At 40.6% G+C, this 20,669-nt stretch overlaps 3 protein-coding genes across 3 annotated transcripts; 2 read left to right on the forward strand and 1 right to left on the reverse strand.

The window, feature by feature from the left end:
• Positions 1–1,667: 1,667 nt before the first annotated feature.
• On the reverse strand, positions 1,668–6,186 carry gck (glucokinase (hexokinase 4)). Its single transcript, XM_071483488.1, has 10 exons — positions 5,995–6,186; positions 5,350–5,512; positions 5,093–5,247; positions 4,748–4,867; positions 4,498–4,593; positions 4,277–4,376; positions 3,963–4,146; positions 3,249–3,404; positions 2,833–3,066; positions 1,668–2,473 (listed from the first exon to the last, which is right to left on the reverse strand). Exons 1-10 carry the CDS (start codon positions 6,076–6,078, stop codon positions 2,326–2,328), a joined length of 1,440 nt encoding a protein of 479 aa, XP_071339589.1. The 5' UTR covers positions 6,079–6,186; the 3' UTR covers positions 1,668–2,325.
• A 4,150-nt stretch (positions 6,187–10,336) lies between these two features.
• ykt6 (YKT6 v-SNARE homolog (S. cerevisiae)) lies at positions 10,337–15,113 on the forward strand. Its single transcript, XM_071483489.1, has 8 exons — positions 10,337–10,535; positions 10,898–11,051; positions 11,231–11,313; positions 12,013–12,113; positions 12,190–12,294; positions 12,444–12,509; positions 12,887–12,988; positions 13,104–15,113. Exons 2-8 carry the CDS (start codon positions 10,948–10,950, stop codon positions 13,137–13,139), a joined length of 597 nt encoding a protein of 198 aa, XP_071339590.1. The 5' UTR covers positions 10,337–10,535; positions 10,898–10,947; the 3' UTR covers positions 13,140–15,113.
• Positions 15,114–15,473: 360 nt separating this feature from the next.
• Positions 15,474–19,876, forward strand: LOC139624406 (uncharacterized). The gene is made up of 5 exons (XM_071483490.1): positions 15,474–15,712; positions 16,279–16,333; positions 17,385–17,456; positions 18,862–18,946; positions 19,199–19,876. Exons 1-5 carry the CDS (start codon positions 15,521–15,523, stop codon positions 19,245–19,247), a joined length of 453 nt encoding a protein of 150 aa, XP_071339591.1. The 5' UTR covers positions 15,474–15,520; the 3' UTR covers positions 19,248–19,876.
• Positions 19,877–20,669: the final 793 nt, after the last annotated feature.

The raw sequence follows: 20,669 nt of genomic DNA on the forward strand, positions 1-20,669 counted from the left end.
GGTGTGATGCTGGGGTGGGTTTTATGTATGGTCCATCTTATCTTCTACCATCCTACAATAGCCTGTGGTAGGCAGCACAGTCCCTTACATGGCCATGGCTGCTCTCTGTGTGGCTGTGTGTCGCTAATGGGACCTGATAAGAGGTGAAGCAGCCAGGATTCCTCTGGGCTGGAAATAGAGATATGAGGAGCAGAAAGGGAGAGAGGAGACAGGGGAAAGTGACCTCTGACGCTTGACGGTCGCTGAACCAAATAAAGTTACTCTTCAGTGGTCAAATAAAGCCCTAAATGTAGATTTAAGCCATTCATTTTTAATCCATCATTTCCTGCAGCAAATGACACATGATGAGCTCAGGGGTCTCCCAAGGACTGAGAGACATGTGTGGGCTGGTGCACTTTTCTGATGAGTTTCTATCTTTTATTTGAAAACTCTCTCATTCTGAAAACTGTTTAAATGAAAATGAAAACGTTGTAAACAAATCAAACCATCTTAAAACATAAACTAATGGGTATATTATCTTCGACCAAATGAAAGAAGTAGTTTTCTTAAGACTCCTCTTTGGGCTGACTGGATCAAAATTGTCCCCCTCAGTGAATTACTGGTGAGAATAAAGTTATGTATTTTCTAAAGGAAACCCCCCCCCCAAAGCCCAAAATGTCAGTTAGAGATGTTTGAAAACTGATGACTGAGTGAATGTTTCATAGATTGAATACCAGTGACAATGCTCACACCCTGCACCCTCATTTACCTCAGTAATCCCCCCAATGATCTACTGTTGACCTGCCCAGGGACCTGACCCGCCTCTCAGCCAGGCACTGAGCTGTAAACTAGCTGCTGGGAGAGGGGATAAATCAGAGGATAAAGCTATGAAAATATTCTAAATGTTTCAGCATACATTTCAATTGACATTGGATTGTTTCAGTGGAAATCTTTTAGAAGTGTCTAAAACATTTTTTCTGCCGGCCCTGTTCCTCGTTTCCTCTCCTGACTGGTAGCACGCTGATCCAAATCTACTGCAGGTAACAGACTGACAACGCATGACTACCTAACACAACCCCGCGTCAAATAACCTCAACTATCACTTTAAGACAACAAAACATTTTTGTGTTCAGCATCACTCTGCAACTCTTGTTGTAGTTTTGTGTTTTTGGAATGTTGTCATATGAACATAATTTTATGTTTATTTCATGCATATTTTACAGCCATTTTTCAGTTAATTCAGCTATTTAAATATAAGCAAAGGTTGCAAGGTATTCATTAATTGTAATTAGTAAAAATGTATGTGTAAAAATCTGAAAAGGTCGTAGAAACATTTAAAATGTAAGTTAAGGTTAAAAAATGATGGAATAATGATAAGAAAATATAAAAATGATGGAGAAAAAGAGCGTATTGTTGGATTCTTTTATCAGCAATTCCACCTAATGAAATACTCTTTTTTTTCACTTTTTATGTGAGAAAACCATGTTAAACAAAATATTACTGAAAGCAGAGTGTTTTTCATAGTTGCTTCAGTTTCACAGTGTTGGTCATTACATTAGTATCGTTTTGATGTGTTTTGAGTGTTCTGTTATGAGAGGATGTTTACAGGTTCACATAACTCAAAAACCATTTGTTAATTCATTTAAGCTGCGTCATTAAATCTCTGGCAAAACAACACAGATTTAGAGTTGTTTAGTTTAATCAAGTTATTTTATTTACAGTTACGCTTATTCATATCCAAAGCACATTTCATCATGCACATACACCGGCTAACACACATTGTAAACATAAAATTTAAATAAATGATACCAAAGAAATATGTCAAACAGGAATTACTACACAACAAAGCAATGGATTTGACGTAGTCATACTGAAGTATACAATTGCATTTACAAAAAGAATCCTTGTGTTGCACATCAACCAGTTTACTCTGGTATTATAATACACTATCATCAATATATCAGCCATTTTTGAAATGGACCAGTCCATACCCAAACACTATCAACAGGCAGTGATACACAGGGAGCATGTAATTTAAATGAGCTTTCATGCCACCTAATGTTTTGGGTACAACAGTAAACCAATGCTTAAAGTTGAGAAACACTGAAATTGCAACAAGTCGGTCCAGTACTACCAAATACGTTTATGATACAAATTGTTTGCCGCTTTCTTGTCTGTACATCCTCCGGCCATGAGCATCCAGTTCACTGACACACATCCCTCAGAGCCTGGAAACGGCCAGAGCTGCACGTCCGTGGACCACATGTCATCAGCGTTCTCAGATCAGAGTTCAGGCTTTTACTTCACCTCACTCCTGCAGGTAGACAGCTCAGTGCACAGTTCCCATTATTGTGTCAGCATGCTTGCAGCCATCTTACAGGCCACTGCGGAGATAAGGGCCGCCCCACGACCGCTCCCTTCCTCCGACTGGATGAAGGTGATGTCACAGTGAGGCGTCAGGTCCCAGACGATTTTGTGGAACTTGTCGCGGAAACTGAGATAGAGAAACAACACCTTTAGTGTTTAGTGTTTACACAGAGGAAACAAGAACACGGCAAGAGTAGAGTGTTCTTCAGTCAGACTGAAAAGAGAAAGGTATCTATGTTTCCCTCCCAATGGATTTCTTATTGTATGACTGTTGAATATTGGTGCAGTACCTGCTACTTAATTCTTATTTCATTTACTGTTAATGATGCTTCAGATGACTGATTGTTTGCTTGCTGTCTTCATTTGGCCACTTAGCCGTGGAGAATTAGAAAACATTGTGTACTAGGGTGGGGTTTTGCTTTGCTTAGAGCTTTTTCTTCAGAAAACTAAGACATCCAAAAGTCTAAAGCACAAGGCATTCCTCACCATGGGTGCAGCTTGTAGACGGATCCATCAACCCCCACTGTGATCTTCAGGGCCTCCTGGCTGCGTCGCTCCTGCATTCGGTTGATCACACCAGCGAGCCCCGCGCCGCACATGTGAGCAGAGCGAGTGGAAACACTCTCACAGACCAGACGCACAATGTCGCAGTCCAGCTCTGACGGCAGAACACCCAGTGAGGAGAGGATATTGTAGATTTGTTTTCTGTCGCCAGTGTCACTACAAAAAAAAAATGGCAAAAGTAAGAAGAGCAGTAGTTTCTATGTGCACATTATGTGGGATGTCTACATGGAATAATAATGTTTACTAAACTATCTTATCTTTTTGATTTTTTCTTATAGGCAACATTTATTTTGGAAAATGTAGCAGAGGCAGCCAGGTTAGAATTCATTGACGCTCACCTCTCCACCTGTGAGACGTAACGTGTCTCGAAGCTGCCACGTGTCTTCAGCAGCTCTGAGGCTTCACCGTTGAACAGCAGGTTTTCATTCACCAGCTTCATCAGAACAAGCCTGACCAGCTCGCCCATATACTTCCCACTGATCACCTTCTCATATCTACAGGAGACAAGAACCAGAGAGACAGGCCACTTTAAAAACAGAGAAATATGAAAAGAGAGGGAGGGGGAAAATGAGTCGAGGAGAGAATGTTGAAATGGTGGACGAAACAGGAAGGAGTAAGTGCGTCAGACGATGCATGAGCAAACAACTTTCTCTCTGTAGATAAGGGGAGCGGGATGAGGACAGCAACGTCAGTGCTTAAGAGGCTGAATGAGGCTGGGCTCAGCAGTTGTCTGTGTGAAGGGGCTGCCAGTGCAAAAGGCAAACAGCCATTAGGCAGACAGGCGCTATGACAAGCGGCAGAGAGAGATCATTAATCTGACATCTCCCCACCACCCCACCCCCACCCCAGTGATGTATGAGGGCTCTGGCCATCTACAAACACCATCATGAAAAATCACTGTTAGCTTAGCATCTACGCAGAGACCTCAGGTGAGAGTCAGGTGAGTATTGCCACAGAAGGACAATTAATTCAGAAAAACAGTAGGGGGGGTGGGGGGGGTGCGTGTTGAGAATTTGAATGCATGCTTGAACTGAGTGCACCCTTTTACTCACAGCTGCTGTCCCGGGTTAATCGAGGTCTCATCCACCACTCTGTCGTACTCCAGTCTGAACTCCTCCAGCTCCCCGTTATCTCCGAATGCCCCCCACTCTGTGTTTACACACATCCGGCCCTCCTCCCCTTCTACCAACTCTACAGTCCTCATCTCCTCCATGTAACATGCGTTACAACCAGTACCTGGGGAAAAAGCACAGATACACACATTAGACCTGCAGTGTCGGGCTGAGTACACATGTGTATATGTGTGAGCACGTTTATGAACATTATTAGTGCGTATGAGCATATGTGAGTGAACGCAACTTCTTACCAACAATCATCCCAACTTCACAGCTGCGGTCCTCGTAATAGCAGGAAATCATGGTGGCTACTGTGTCATTCACCATGGCAACCACATCCATCTCAAAGTCCTGAATGAGATCATCCACATCACAATGCAATTAACAGTCATTTCCACATAAACAGGTGTTGAATACCTGTCTGGACTTGCTCACTGTTATAAATGTTAAGTTGAAATAAAACGCAACTCACCCCTCGTCTCTTGATGGCATCTCTGAGTAAACCCACAACATTGTTCCCTTCTGCCCCAGAAGCCTTGAAGCCTTTGGTCCAGTTAAGCAGGATACCCTGTGGAAAGACAAAGACAAAGCTCAATGTATATATTTTATAATACATTTTAAACCTTTTATACATCTGGCAAATAAAGTGAATTAAAAACAGACTTTTTTTTTTGTTGGGGAAAATGTGATGGAGGCCATTGTTTAAAAGTATAACTTCCTACCTTGTCAATGTCCTCATGTCGTACCGGAAAGGAGAAGGTAAAACCCAGAGGAAGCTTCTTGTGCTTGATGTGGTGTTTGTCCAAGAAGTCCGACATACACTCTGCTATGTAGTCAAATAGCTGCACAGTGAGAAAGAGAGAGGATGCAAGATGAGGAAAAATACACAATAATTAGTACTAATTTAATTCTGAGAGGTGTTAAGTCCACACCACACCAGAGCAGGCCCTTTGGAATTTTTTTGGCACTTCTCAGAATTTATTCTTGAACAGTGTCAAAGAGCTATATCAGCTCTAGAAGTGGATGCCTACAGATATCAAAAATTAACACTTGCTAGAATTACTGACCATTTCAGCAGTCCCTGTCATGGCGTCTTCAGGAATGGAGTACATTTGGTTCTTGGTCTCCACCTTCCAGCTCTTCTCCTCATCTTCACCCACTATGACCAGCATCACACGGAAGTTTGTCCCTCCCAGGTCCAGAGCCAGGAAATCGCCCACCTCTGTCAAAACATACACCACATCTGAATGCACGTACTAGCTTTACCTGCCCTATTGATGAGGATTAGATGACAGATTGGTCTCATCTGGAGGAGTTTATTTACCTGATCCCTCAGGGGTGGAGCAGACGTATGTTGGAAGCATTTTGACACTGGCTTCCTCGTGCGTGTCTAAACGCAGTCCTCTGTCCATTTCACGCTGCATCCTCTTCATGACTTCTTTTAGCTCCTCCTTATTCAGTCTGAACTCTGACAGGATCTGCTCTACCTGCAACCAGAGGAGAGAAGAGCAGGTCAGGAACTGCACACAATGATCTTTCTTTAGTTTTACGTCATATGCATTGGACAAAATGTTGGTAAACCACAAAGCTTTAACTTATTTTCAAATGATGATGCAGTGAAAACCAGACATGGTAAACAGCAGAAAAAGGAATTAGAGCAGACACAAATGAGATGATGCAGAAAGAGCAAGAGAAAACTACAGTTAAAACCAAAAACACTCATTTACAATAGGCCACATTGAAATAAAGGACTCACTCATGCAACCATATTTTTTAATATAGTACAGAACAAAAGTATCTGAATATCTAATCTAATCGAGCTCCTCAGCCAGAGTTTCCTCTCAAACAACTTGGAGAAGTCTGGTGTTAAATCACAGAACAGTCACAGGGGGTAAAAAACACAAATCCATAGCAAAACTAAGTCTACAAAGTCTTATTTCATCACTAGTGACAGAAAAGCAAATCTTACCATGAGGATTTCATCAACCACAGAGCTGTAGCTACAAGGTATCTTCACCATCTGCTTAGAGAGCTGAGAGCTGACACACGGCATCTTTTACGGCTTTAACTAAATGAGCTTCTGCGTGTGTTTCTAGGTGTGTGGTGAGTGTGTGTCCAACCTGTGTGTGTGCAGAGTCAGTGAAGTGTGAGCGCCTCTGAATGAGAACTTCAGCTGTTTTTATGCTCAGGTGAAGTGGGCTGGATGCATCAGACGTAAATGCCCACCCCTTCTCAAAATCACCCCATCTGGCAACGTAGGCTCACACAGACACACACACACACACACACACACACACAAACACACACACACACATCCAGAAGTACAGCCTTTGCACAAAGTTTAAAAAAAGAAAGCCAAAAATCTATGTGACCTTATCTCTAAAAAGTAAAACTGAAGCTTTGTAAAAAAGCTCAGTTTTTTTTACAGGGAGCCATATTTAAGCATATCATCGACTGGTAGAGGATTTGGATGGATTTGTAAAATATGTATATTCGCATATTTAATCTACAAATTACAAGAGCCCTATCACGATTAAATATACCAAATGTTTTTTTTTCTTTGCTGAAAAAATCTCAAATGAAACATAGAAATATTATGAACTAAAAGATGCTGAATTGTTTAACATTTGCCCCACTTACTCACATGAAACTACATTCTAAACGATTGATTTTATGAATGATAACGTTGTAAATGACTTTACAAATACTGATAATTAATGACAAAATATTCTAATCTAATTCTGATCTAGTGACATGTTTTGAGCAAACTGTTGGTCTGTTACTCAGTTTAGCTGCTGGTAAACACACATGAAACAAGACTTTTTGTCCATTAAGATTTTCCTTTACTAAGTTAAAATTACATTAAAAAAAGAAAAAAAAACAATCTTACAATAATTGCTGATTTTTCAGTGTCAAGAACTGAAGAGCCATCCCTGTTAAGATATACAAACTATCTCAGATGGCCATTTAACCTGTCATAAAAGACTTTAGAGTTGGTTCTGTGACTTCTTCTTTGCCTTCATGTGGCAAGGTGTGACCTGTGACCTTGAACTCAACCGAATTAGATTTTACAGCCCACCAACAGGACAAATCAAATAAATCTGAACATGAACCTTGGGATTTGAACTCATCATGTCTTTATTTAGAAGGGCAACATGCAATGCCACAGGGTTGCTCAACCTCAGAGGCCTGAGAGTATTACACATATATTTGTAAATTTAGAAACATGTCTAAAATTAGCAACAGTGTGGGATGAATGACCTCTAAAACTAACAATAGTATACTGCAGGTGAAGGCCTCTTGTGCTTATCAGCTCCAGTAGTTTACCTGACCAGAGGTCAGAGCTAAGAAAAGCTCTGACCTCTGGCTGTGAGATAACTGTGACCCTCTCCCCCAGTGCCCTGACAGTAGGATTTCTAAGTAAACCCAAATAGTGACACTGACCTAAAGACAAGCACATTTATGCAATAGAGTTATACTGTGTATAATTTATACCCTCTGATATGTAAAACACATTTTAGACCTCTTAAATGTCAACTTTAGTGGCTTTAAGTTTGGGGCAAAAGAATATTTGTCCATGCTTTTTAAAAACATCAAGTAGGTGTTTCATTGAATCTATATATAACTTAAACTGCATAAAATATTTAAACAGAAGATCATATGTTTTGTATTTATTCACCATTACCAAAAACTATAAACATCCCAGATGTCCCGTCCATCATTTTATACACATTTCCAATAAGTTTAGCTTGACATAGCTACAGTGTTTGGTATAAAACTTTTGGATCTATAGCCTACCAGAAACAAAGTTCTGTGTCTGAACAAGTGTTTGCAATGATGTACCCACCTGTTGATCAGTTGGGTTGAAAAGATGAGCCCAAAGGGAGAACGTCATTACTGGTAATTTTGCACATAAATTTCAAGTTTCATATATGTGTGTTTCATCTGTGTTGGGGAGGATGTACAGCTTGACTTTTGCAGAGAGTGTCTTTGCACACATTGTTCCTGGGTCTAACACAGGTGAGAGTACAGTGGGAAAAACTGAATTAAAATATTTTATCAAGAAATGTTGACTGAAGAAATATAATATAATAATATAATATAATAATTTAATCATGGTGCAAAACACACACACCCCCACACACATACACAAGACTCAGTTTGTGTTGCGTCCATTTATGGATAAGAGTTGAATGTGTGCCAAGTGCTTGTCAATAGCTGATTATCTGGTTAATTTAACCTACTGGCTTGTTTGCATAGGGACCTGCCTGATGGATTTCCATTCAGCCAGCTGTCTCTCAACGTAAATGACTGAGCCAACATGTTACTCGATTACAGGAAAAGGAAATGTAAAGATCAGAAGGCTTATGGTATATTACCTCATACTGTACATCAAGGAATTTGTGTCAGAGCTTGTTCGCTGCTGCACATGAGCTGATTCATTAGGGTTAGCCTGATGAAGTGGAAAGCATTCGACTCAGTAGCCTGCTGGAACATGTACTGCATCCAGTTAGAGCAACGATGAAACAGATATGTACGTTTAACTTGCTGAAAGTGTGCTTAACTTCTTATTTAATGACTTACTTCCTATCATATAAGCACTTCTGTTAAAGTGCCCTTGAACTGGAGACCCATGCCGCAGCCATGGGCCCATTCCACAGGTGTAGAGGTCTTACTCTCCTTACAAACTCAATTACATAGTTTGCCTATTTGCTCACTTAGATGTATGATTAGTTACAGTTTAGTTTAGTTTAATTACTTAATTTTAGTTAGACTACTTAACTTGCTTTACCCAAAAACCTTTAACCAGTTACTTTTATTCCATGGGTACATATTAACTTAAAAGATAGATAGAAAGATAGATTTTCATTTTTGATCTGTTTACGTGCCACGCCAGGGAAGAAGCAGGTGCATGCTCAGTATGAGGGACATGTCATCTGGAAAACACAACCTTGAAACTTTCATGAGCTGAACTGAACTAAACTTTTGTTTTATGTATTTACCTTATCCATCGTACGAGGATTAAATCCTGAGTGCCCTACTGACCATCAGTGCTCTGCAGCGGAAGTTCACTCCTTCAGTCCCAAGTTTCTGCTGTTATGATGTTTTATCTCGGAGTCCGTGCATCAAGTGCAAAGAAAGCTTTATCCTTTAATGGGAAACTGCCCGACCATTATTATTCCCAACACGTTTGGTCTACATCATGTTCAGCAGCAAGTCCGAAACACAGGTCAAACACACATTTGCAGTAATTTCAAGATCTAACTGGTAAGCAGGACCTAAGTGTTATAAATAGTCTTTGCAGATATTTTCAGGTTGGAAAACTAAGGACTCATCTTCATTCTTGCACACATTTTATGAAATCAGTCTTTGCCTTTATTTCTATTCTTAAAGACATCGTATGAAAAAACAAAAAAAAACTACGGATTCATCTTCATTGCTGCAAATATACCATGTAAAAAAGAGTGTGGCTTTGTTTTCATTCTTGCAGTTAACAAGTCCAGTTAATCCGCATGGTCCTCCAACAGCCAGTTAAACAAGAGAGTAGAGAAAGTTTCCCATCCGTGACCTTCCTCTCCGTGGTGAACCATTAGATTTTCAGCAAAAGCTGAGAAAAACATTAAGGCAACCTCCAGTTCGTAGCTGAACTTCTTACTGACATTGTCACTTCAATGTCTTAACGCCACCAAAACTTTTCCGGGAAAGAAAACGCATCCCCTCCCCTGCAGATTTAGCTGACCCCTCAGTAGCTGATGCGCCTGAGACTTGGCCGTTTCCATGCCAAAACGATTTCAATGTGTTGCCTTGGAAATGAATTACAGACACACTTCTGCCATGGAAAACACTCACCACTGAGTTAAGTGGCCGGCTGAAATTGTTAAATGGAGCAAGATTACCCGAGAAAACATCAGTTGAGGGTGGCATGTTTTTTGTAGACAAAACAGTTGAAGGACTCGCAAGGCCTCCAACACTTTTTGGTCAAATAATAGGACCAATAATGATGATGATGATGGTGGGTTTTCTTTTTTTCTTTGCCCCACATCCATTGGTTAAAGTTACATTAGAAAATAATACAATACAATAATCAGTATTCTTCTCATGGTCATATATTGATATAATTATTTCATATATGTCAATTTCTACGATTATCATTTGACTGGTAGGCTCTCTATAGGCTGACTAGAGAGATATACTGTACATGTGCTTTACATTACGTAAATACTTCACTACACAACCATGACATTTCATTTTATTTTATAAACAGGAACTAGGAAAACAGAGGCGTCTTTGTTTCCACCGGACCCAATATCCAGTTGGACCGTTTGAGGATCGTGACGTGGTGATTGGTCACTCAACTGCTTCTTGAAAATTAGCTAGTTAGCGCAAACAACATCGTGATTAGGTCGCTGGACGTCTTTTTTTACACTTCGGGACTTTTAGTTTATGTGAAATAAGAAGTTTATACGGTAGTTTTGACGGAACTCAAACTGTTTACAGCTGATTTGTCTGGTAAGTTAGCCGAGGCCTCACGAAGACCGGATAACATCTGTAGCTAACCGTGTTGACTTGATTTCAGAAAGGAATACAAGTTCAAAACCTCATTTACGTTATTGTCAGTATATTGCAAGTTTGTACTGGTCGCTGGCAATCAACCAATCGATCTTCGCCCGGAGAAAATCATTTACTTTAGCCGACCATAGCTAACAATAGCCGGTTAGCTTGTTAGCTCTAAACAAGGCGGTTGCTTTCACTTGTCAGTTGTATTTCACTCAAATTTCTTTAGCCGCTTTGTTAGCCGGGAGGCTATGTGGATGAGCTGGATAAGGGATAACGCTCCCATGTGATTGTGCTTGTGTCATCCTCCAAATTAGATAATCAGGACTGTGTGTGACCGATTGACCCGAACTGATACGGCGGCAGTATGAAGCTCTACAGCCTCAGCATCCTCCACAAGGGAGCAACCAAAGCCAATCTCCTCAAAGCGGCCTACGACCTGTCCTCCTTCAGCTTCTTCCAGCGCTCCAGGTACGTCTGACTGGTCACTACCACAACACCAGACTGACGTTTTTATCTAAGACGTTTTAACTTCTACTTTGTTTTTACATTTTCGCAATACTCAATTTGATTCTAGACCTTCGCAGAGTAGATGTATTTGGCTGTTTTGTGTTTTCCACGTAGTGACGTCATTGTTTTGGTTTGTTTAGTGTTCAGGAGTTCATGACCTTCACCAGTGCCTTGATTGTTGAACGAACATCACAAGGAAGCCGTGCCTCTGTCAAAGAACAAGGTAAAACAGAGCTGTAAAACTTTGGAAACAATCATTCTCGCAAACTTAAATTTCAGTTGAAGCTGATTTTACCCAGTTTGACTGAAATGACTAAGGGCTGTGGGGGCGTGGTTAGTTTAGTTTAGTTTGTCATACTTGAAGTAATGAAATATCACACCAACCAAATGGTAAACAAGCCAAGTCCCTCTACTGCTGTCTAGGTTAGCTGCTCTCACATAGGTGCATAAACTAACTCCCTTGCTTTGTTGTCCACTCACATATATAGGGTCTGATGGATAGATAACATTTAACAATGTTTTTTAAAGGACAGAAAAAGGAAGCTGCAATTTTTCTCATTTGATTCAGTTCTGTTTTCCAGCAACCGAGGCAAATGATTCCTTCTTCCTCCCATTGGTCCACAACATATAAACACACCACTTTACACCGTCAGCATTGAACAAGCTGAATTATCAAAAGGCCATATGAAGCTGATGTCACCAAATGTCAGGGATTGCAAAGCCACAGTGTATATGAGTAGCCTTCTTATCTTCTTATGGTGAACAATGCTAAGCTTTACATGAAACTGTCAGTTTTACTTTTGCTCTTCTTAAAAAAGTGAACCAACAGGCTCTGAGTTCAGCAGTACCTTGAAACCAGGAAGTGCTTTTTCTATCACACTTTGTTCTGATGGTGGCCTGCATGGTTTCTCTCTTCTTTCAGAGTACCTGTGCCATGTGTATGTGAGAAATGACAACCTGGGTGCTGTGGTGATTGCAGATACTGAGTACCCACAGAGAGTCTGTTTCACATTGCTGGACAAGGTGTGTACAGAAATATGTAAATAATTATTGAATTTCGCTTTTTCAGTATTGAGGTTTCTGACTGTTTTTTTTTCAGGTATTAGAGGATTTCTCCAGGCAAGTGGACAGTATAGACTGGCCCTCTGGTAGTCCTGAAACAATAAACTACAAAGCCCTAGATATTCACCTGTCTAAATACCAGGTCAGTGTGTAATCTGTTTATCAGAAAATAGATCAAAGGAGAGCCCTGATAGCCTACAACTGTGACTAGACTGTCATTGCAGACTGAGAACAATATCAGTGTACCTGACAGCCTGTTGTCTTGTTTTTGTGCTCTGTTTTTTCCCCCAGAACCCCAGAGAAGCAGATGCAATGACCAAAGTGCAGGCAGAGCTGGATGAGACAAAGATCATTTTGGTAAAATACCTCCCTTAGCTGGAACCCAATCAAAGCTCAGCAGGATGAATAATATGCACATTAATCACTGAAATAGAGGCATTAGAAGATTTTTTTTTGTTTTCCATTATAGGACACACACATAGGATAAGTAAACTAAAACTAACTAGTAAACTAAAATGGTAGGGGCAAGATGCAGTGTCATCTCAGCCTTAACTGGTCCCTGTAAATACTGCTATAAACAATAATAATCTGTAGACCCCATGTCTGTTATCAATGCATCTGTTTTATTGTGACTTTACATGCCTGAAACATTATGTACCCTTTCCCAAGCACTTGTCAAGTCGAAGTCTTTACATTGCACACTACTTGATAAACAAACGTTTTGTTTTCTGTAGCACAACACCATGGAAAGTTTGTTGGAGAGAGGAGAGAAACTGGATGATCTCGTGGCAAAGTCAGAGCACCTGGGAAACCAGTCCAAAGCCTTCTACAAGACTGTGAGTACTGATGAATGATCTTGTTATTATTGGACTGGACAGTAAGGCTGTCGGCCAATCACTGATTAGATGCCTTACTGTGTATGTGTGTGTGTGTCCACGTTAACCCCCGCAGGCACGGAAACAGAACTCGTGCTGTGAAATCATGTGATGTCGCTGCCTCGTCCACGTGGACACACCTGTCTCTGCCTTTCTGCTTGTCCTACATCTCCCATCATGCACCAGTCACCAGCTCTCAACACAAAGGACAGAACTGACACTGTCTAATCCGGGATTTAAATTTGACCTGTCCGGATTGTGACTGATGGGGGCTGAAGGAGTGATGGGGTTCGGCCAGAGGAAGAAGTAACCTTTGAATTATTTTTAACCTTTTAAAGGGTAATCATCTGTGCGGTGTTTCAATACCAGCTGAGGACATAATAGTGTGACGTTGTGTATTGGTGATGTGTTACCTTCAAACCATTTAATGTTATTCAGATTTGATCGAATCTCAATAGTTTGATTTCAAATCTTAAAGTTTTTTGAAAGAGTATTAACCACGGTTGTGCTTCTGCTTCAAGGCAACTCTGACAATCTCACAGTCTTATCTTGTGAATTCATACAGTGGGTCACTGCTTCAGTTCAATTCTTCAAAACTGTTTTTTCTTGCAATTATAATTTTCATGCCCACTAGGTGGCCCTGTTTATGTACTATATAGTTCCAGTAAGCCTCAAGGTTGAGGTGAATTTAAAAACTCTAATGTCGGCCAAGACAGCTGAGTGGCTGCTTGGACGTGTGATATCAAAATCTCGCTCAATTTTACATTTTTCTTTTTTTTTTTTTTTTTAAATGTCTTTGCTATACTGGATTAAGTTACATGATTTATTTTCTTTGTCTGATAGAATTCAAATGAAATCTTAAACATTCCCACTTTGGGCGATTGTGTTATTGTGTGATGATGCGTCTTAAAGCTGATGAGAAGTTGGAGATTAGATGTAAAATGTAGACAGATGTTTCACCATAGATGCAGCCTTATTGCAGTGTGGCTAACATGTAACCTCCCCTGTCCTGTGTAAGAATCATGTCATCTCATGAGCAGGACAGTAAGCTATTCTTTTACTCTGTGCACTATAGCCATGCTTTTCACTCTTGTAGCCAACACACAACACTTAAGCAGGTTTTCAGAGTTCAGTAGCCCACTCGGACCTCTGCAGTCCAGGGCTCATCTGTACCTCACAAACTGAAGATCACTGACCATCTTGTAACTAAGGTGATTCTGGGGAATCTCAGGTGCCGTTGCACTCTCCGGCCTCTTAGTTTGTGCTAGTCAAGTTTCCCCTAAAACAGATGAACAGACATGTTGCGTGATTATCATTATAAATTGAGTGATTTCACATCCCATTCTAATTTTTACACACTCCTTGGCTGACTTTTTTTTTTTTTTTTTTTTTTTACTGTGAGCACTGTTTGCTTTGAATTTAGTTCTGACTGGGTAGCAATGTCTTTCTTTATGAACTGCTGATCAGTTTAGGATGAGGAGATGCCTTTGGTTGTGTATTTTAAGACATTTCTCTGCTCTCTTTCTGCTGTGTGTGTGGGTGTATGATTTGCTTATATACAACATCTGCAGGCTGCATTGATGTTGAGTGCCTGTGTGTGTGTTTGTGTGTTTGAGATCAGAATTAGCTCTTTCTGCTTTTACAGTGTAAACAATTGTGCAATATCTCTGCAGACTGTTGTCTCTCTTTAAAGCAGAGAGAATAAATGGAATTCTTTCCCATAAAGGACAATAATTGACGTTTGTATTAGCTCTTCTTATGACTAACTCCCATGTGAAACTTGTCCAGGGTTGTTTCTGAGATATTTGTTTGATTTCATTTCAAAAGTTCCGGTTCATGTGCTGAATTCGAAAAATCTGTCAAATCTATGGAGTTATGCTGTAGCTATTTACTGACCAGTGTGATAAACAGTCTGCATTAAACGTTTTCATCCAGATGTCATCTGCAAATTTAAAACTGAAAGACTTCACATAATAAAAAGTTCTCTTTTGTCTGTATTAACATTTTTGTTTTTGGAACATGGTTTTGTTCAAACATTGACTCTTTACAGAGCATGTGATCTTGCCTAGATAAACAGAAAAATAACTTCTGGTGTGACCTGTCTTCATTGTTTCAGGTTGATTTCAGGTTTTTTTTCTAAGGTGGCAGTGAGGTGTCTGTGGACATCCTGTAAAACAATGGAACAGTTAAGTTGTCCTGTCCAGCAACAGGGAATCAACAGTCTTATCTTTCATATGTATATCTTCAACCAGCAAACTGAGGACCGTGGCCTCTCTGCAGGACGGTCAGCAGTTGGTCTCTAGTTGTAGGAAATATTGTAACTTAATATTCACGCAGTCAATGAAAGAGCCGAGTGTGTTCAGTTAATAAAACCTGCAAATGATCACAAACGGTGATTAGAAAGGTGATTAGCATGTAGAAAAAAAACATTTTTCCTCTTTCATCTTTAAGACCCTCAAATACCTCACGCAACATGTGCCGAGGATCTTGCCTATGCCACTTCTGATGTACGAGTTTCAGAAAGCGGCACTTGAACGCAGCACGGGAGGCGCGTCTGAGCGCTCAGCTGGGGCGAGAGGAAAACAGCATGAGCTGCAGAAGTCTGACCGCACGACCTCAACAACAATGTGGACGGCGGTAAACAAGAACAGCAAAACTGTTGTCGACCACGGAAACGGCTCGAAGGTAAGAAGCCAAAAGGGCAAACGTGTTTTCTAAAGAGCAGAAACCCACCACGATGCAGAATGAGTCTCTGTCGGGATATAGTCGTTCTTAAGTGGCACTTCAGTGCTGTTTACAAACCTATGTTGAGTAGGATTTTAAAGAGTTTATGAAATGACTGGCAGCGGGTTTTCCTCGGCCTGTAAGCTGCAGGAACAAGTGCTTTCACAACGGAAATGTTTCGGGGACATGTCTCACTTGCACACTTCTTATCTTTGTGTCTGTCGTTGCCCTGAGAGCTCTGATTCTCCACATTGTTCAGGACTTCCTGCAGCAAGTTTCCCTCCCCAGCTGGAGGCAGCGTGGCTTGTTGCTGCTCTGTCCTGCAACGACTTTCCCCTCTTTCTCTCTCTCTCTCTTTTCTCTTCCTAACAAATGTAAAAGTCACAAATGGGCGATTTTCTTTTAACATGCACATGACGATCTGGTTTGTTTGTTTTTTGTTTTGTTTTTTTTACCCGAGCTGAAGTGGTGTTTCCTGCTCTGACCGTGCCCTATGCTCTCATATTAATGTTCTGCTGCATTTTCAGATGGTTGACCCAGATCTTACGCGGCAGCTTTTACATGCTGTTCAGCAGAACAATGGTGAGTTTGATCTCCTCTGTCCTCCTCTCCAGTTTTAGTCAGGAGCTCCCCAGGGAGGTCCAAACTGTTCAGCCTGTCCGGGTTATAGAGCATCCAGAGTAATTGTAATTTTTAGTTGCAAGTTGGTATCTTTTGTGTTTAATTCTAGTAAGAGGCTGAATCACAGGTGCGGCCCTCAGTGCACACGGATATCAGAAGCACACAAACAGGGCCCTGACTTTAACATAATTAAATCCGATTAGAGGGCCAGATAAACAGGGAGATCCACTTCAGGTAAATTCCAGTAACATGTGTGTCAGCTTCAGGTGACTGTCAATCAACACTACTTTTAGTTCAGAGCAGCACAAGATAAATAGCAAAGTGCTCTTCTGTGCAAAGAGAAAGTATAGTGGTCACAAGAAATGTAAAAAAGCATTACTCAATGTAGAAATAAGGGGGAAATAGATACACATGGGAATGCATATAATAAAATATAGCAAATTAGTTACTGATTGAAAAGGACACCAGGAGTGTTAACTGATTGGTTCTTGCTGTAACTGCAGACAGTTTGGAAATCTTCATAACAAACAGGCTCCTGGAGGCCCACTGACAAAAGAAGGGGTAGTGCTGCACTGCAGACCTGTACAGAGCTGTAATATTCAGAAATGACAGCCACACATTTGAATACACAACTCTGACACAGCTTCGACAAACACTGCACATCGTGACCTCGTGATGCCTGGTTAAATAAAGGTTAAAGACAAAAGAGAAGCTTGATACATTTGGTTTGGAATGAAGCTGTTGCCCCCAGAGCCACATACTGTATTATTGAGGTGTTTTTTTGGTTGATGTATGATGGGGTGTTTTACTCTGTTCACCCACCTGCATTTTAATAGGGATCAGTCCCAAGGCTATATCCTTAGCTTTCTGACTCACATGGACATTTTTAATTTCAATCTAATTCTCTCTAATGACCTACTTTTGTAGGCAAATGCACCATTCACGCATTCTTCTTATATCAGCATTGTTTTCAAATACTCCTTTTTTTTTTTTTTTTTTTTTACCCATGCAGGTTCAGCTGCAGCCGCCCCCTGTCCTTCCTGCACAGAGGACTCTCCAACCAGAAGCAGTGGGATCATCCCTGGTGAGCACCACTTTGACCTAAATCTGATGTCTTTACAGACCCAGGATCTGTTTCAGAGGAGAACACCTGATTCGTAATATATACCACCTTGAGTCAACAGCTTACAAAGAAAGACCGCCTATTTTACTCAAGAGAGTCAAGCCCTACAAATAAGGGGGGTGGGGGTCAAATCACACCACCAACAGCCGGCCAGGCTTTCAAACATTTTATCTGGCAGTAGAACAGTACAGGTGTTACGATTTTGACACCACTGCTTTGGGTTGATTTCATTGGCTGAGCCAGAAACCAGGATTTTCCAAAAGTACAGACCAGCGTTTTTGTCAAACACATTCAAAGGAAAACACTTCCATAACACGCACTTCTTTCTCTCTGAGGGTTTTAAATATGCACTGTTGTGGTGACTTACAATATATGTTTCTTGCTTATCATTTGAACCTTGTACTAGAGAACTTTAGCCCTTTGGTGACCCCAGGACCCTCATGTTTCCATGCCTCTGTTTGCATGGGGAGGGGATAAACAGCCATTTGTCCCCATTAGGGTTGAACAATTAAATGGAAATATTATCCAAATCACAGTATGGCCAAGAGAAATATCCATGCTGCAATTTTCTTTTTCGTTAAAGGTATTTTTTTTCAGTGAAAATGAAATACAAAAATGACCATTCCAACTCATAGCAAATTATAATATCTGCCAAATAATCGCAATGTGGTTTTTTGTTTTTTTTTTTTCCCCTAGCCCCCATCAATACATAGGGAAGTGTTTCACTCTGAAACCATGCAGATGTGTGATCAAACTGGGGGACAGCATTTGTGGGAGTTGAGCCTGAAAGTGGTGCCTATATACGAGTCATATAATAAAAGTGTACACTTCTTTAACCCAGGCGGCTGTGAACCATCTACTATTCTGTTTTGAAACACAACTCTTTGTTGGTCAGGATCAAACCTTGTGTATGAAAGTTTTGTTTTTCAAATAAGTGTCTATCACTATATTCATCAGTAACATTATGCCTACAGGATCATAGTGTGTTAGGCTCTGAAAAGTGATTTTTACTAAAAAAGCCTCTGACAGGAGAAATTCCCAAAACACTGAAAACACATTACAGTAGTATTTTCTTTCAGAGTGGGGGATTTTTGTGGTTGGATAGGAAAATGAGGAGCACAACTACATGCATATGGATACGCAGTCATGAACCATAGTTTTTTTGTTTACTGTGGAGGGACTGGTTCGTACAGCTCAACAGAATGAAAAGCAGCTAAACAAATTATCTCTGCAGTACTCACCTGCAGAAGATATGACCTAAAAAGTGAATCGCGCTACACTGCACTTGGTCCTCTTTGGGGCAAATGCACGTGTGAAGTTGTATTTTTACATGTGCACATAAACATATGTATGTTTGTGCTTTTAGGTGCAATTGCAGCCACAGTGTTCATCGCCTTTTTGCTTGCCCTCTATGCCGTCCTCTGGAAGTGCATGGTGTCACCGCCACAACGGTAAAGAACAGTCACAAGCCCTAACTTGATTCTGCCAGAGCTTCAGTGTGATTCTGTTTACACAGCAGTCTTGCAAACTGCTATTTGTTCACCCGCCTTTTAGCATCACATGTCTGAACTTTGTATCCCAGCTCATCAAAGAAAGACAAATAACCTCACAAGATCAGAACTTTTCCCACTTCATATTGAACTGTCTTTACTATTTTCTTGTAGTTGTCATGCAAACACTCAACAGTTGTGTTTCTCTTTCAGAAAGCACACCAAGGTGAGGGTGAGAGTACATCAGAGGAATTCTGTGTGAAGACTGCGGCCTCCAGGTTGTGTCTGCTGAGCAGGTTATTTTGGATCATAATGGTGCGGGCTAAAATCGAGGAGCAGACTTTGCTCCCAGTCAGAGAAAAGCACCAGAGTGACAGTATGCCTCCGAAGAAGACCCTCCTCCTAAAAGATCCAAAGATCGAACTGCTTGACCTCACTGAGTGGATGTGTCACCTGTTTCCCTCAGCTTTACTGTCCACTGGTGGCTCCATGATGATGTGAAACTTTTTATTAAGCAGGTCAAACTGTGCTGCTTTTTTTCCCCTGTAAACTCTGCACTACTGAGGAACGAGGTGGCTGAGGCCGCAGCTCGCTCCAGTGACCAATAAGCTGTGTGTTTGTGTGTCTGAGAGAGAGAGAGAGAGAGAGAGAGAGAGAGACTCTGATATATTTAGGAGATTTAAGTAGATTGTTTTAGTATGTTTCATACCTGCACCAAATTGCATTTTCCATTCCATTTACATCCATTTTAATTGTCTTAAAGTCTTTTTTAAAATATTTTTTTGTTGCCTTCTTTGAAATCCAGATGGTTTATTCAGTTTACTCAGGATGGTGTAACTACTGTATGACTTTTAACTCTACAATAAACTGTGGTTTGTGTTTTTTTTTTTACATTTAGTGGATGTGACTTTATATAGATAGTAAGATCAGTGACTGAGTCACAGTTTGGTGAAACACTTGTTTTTCCTTTGCTTCATGGTGTATTTATAACTTTCCTCAATCAGTGAACCAGAAAACTGTTGGGAGTTGAGGCATTTTTTTCCTCAAGTTAAACTGGGATGGATTTCTGCAGAAACTTCAATGTAACTGAGCCGTGAGTAGATTGAGTGCCTGTATGAGGGTAGATGAAAAAAGTTCTTATCTCTCTTTGCCATCTCTACAAGTTCATGAGCTGCTGCATCCTTAAATCTATATGCTCAACAAAAACAAAAACAAAAAAAAGTCAGACTGTCCTCTCCTGTTCTGTACATGTACAGTAAGTCACTCTGACCAGATGGACACATCCTGCATAAATGGACACAATCCAGCAGCCACTGAGCTACGCTGCTTAATATGCTATTGGGTACATGCCATTTGAGTATCTGGCTCTGTCACAGCCCCAGCAGAGGTCTGACATGTCTTTAGAACCAGTTGAACCAGTAGTGAGCAGGGAATGGGGTTTGGTGGAAAGTGAAATTATACAAAATTCATCAGAACAGAGACAGACAGACTAAAAACGGATAAATGGGATACTAATCATTTGAACAGTGAAATCATAACTTTCATTAAACTAACACACGTTTGTAAAAATGTTGAGGCAGATATATGAATAGTATTGATTACACTGATATTGTAGATGGTCGCCGCACCAAACCATGGATTAGACTATGTGATTAGGATTAGGCCAGAATAAGCCGACAGAACT

The sequence above is a fragment of the Trachinotus anak genome, unplaced genomic scaffold, assembly GCF_046630095.1.
Source record: "Trachinotus anak isolate AG129_WGS33_773 ecotype Australia unplaced genomic scaffold, CSIRO_AGI_Tana_v1 ptg000008l, whole genome shotgun sequence".
NCBI classification, from domain to species: Eukaryota; Metazoa; Chordata; class Actinopteri; order Carangiformes; family Carangidae; genus Trachinotus; species Trachinotus anak.

Excerpts from the sequence above, each read along its gene's own strand:
- gck (XM_071483488.1), bottom strand. The coding sequence starts at position 6,078 with ATGCCGTGTGTCAGCTCTCAGCTCTCTAAGCAGATGGTGAAGATACCT. Across the intron at positions 4,594-4,747 it reads GACATGAGGACATTGACAAG|GGTATCCTGCTTAACTGGAC; the intron begins GTAGGAAGTTAT and ends GTCTTTCCACAG. Across the intron at positions 2,474-2,832 it reads GTCTACAAGCTGCACCCATG|TTTCCGCGACAAGTTCCACA; the intron begins GTGAGGAATGCC and ends TCTCTATCTCAG.
- ykt6 (XM_071483489.1), top strand. The coding sequence starts at position 10,948 with ATGAAGCTCTACAGCCTCAGCATCCTCCACAAGGGAGCAACCAAAGCC. Across the intron at positions 11,314-12,012 it reads TGCCTCTGTCAAAGAACAAG|AGTACCTGTGCCATGTGTAT; the intron begins GTAAAACAGAGC and ends CTCTTCTTTCAG. Across the intron at positions 12,510-12,886 it reads ATGAGACAAAGATCATTTTG|CACAACACCATGGAAAGTTT; the intron begins GTAAAATACCTC and ends TGTTTTCTGTAG.
- LOC139624406 (XM_071483490.1), top strand. The coding sequence starts at position 15,521 with ATGCCACTTCTGATGTACGAGTTTCAGAAAGCGGCACTTGAACGCAGC. Across the intron at positions 16,334-17,384 it reads TGCTGTTCAGCAGAACAATG|GTTCAGCTGCAGCCGCCCCC; the intron begins GTGAGTTTGATC and ends TTACCCATGCAG. Across the intron at positions 18,947-19,198 it reads ATGGTGTCACCGCCACAACG|AAAGCACACCAAGGTGAGGG; the intron begins GTAAAGAACAGT and ends TTTCTCTTTCAG.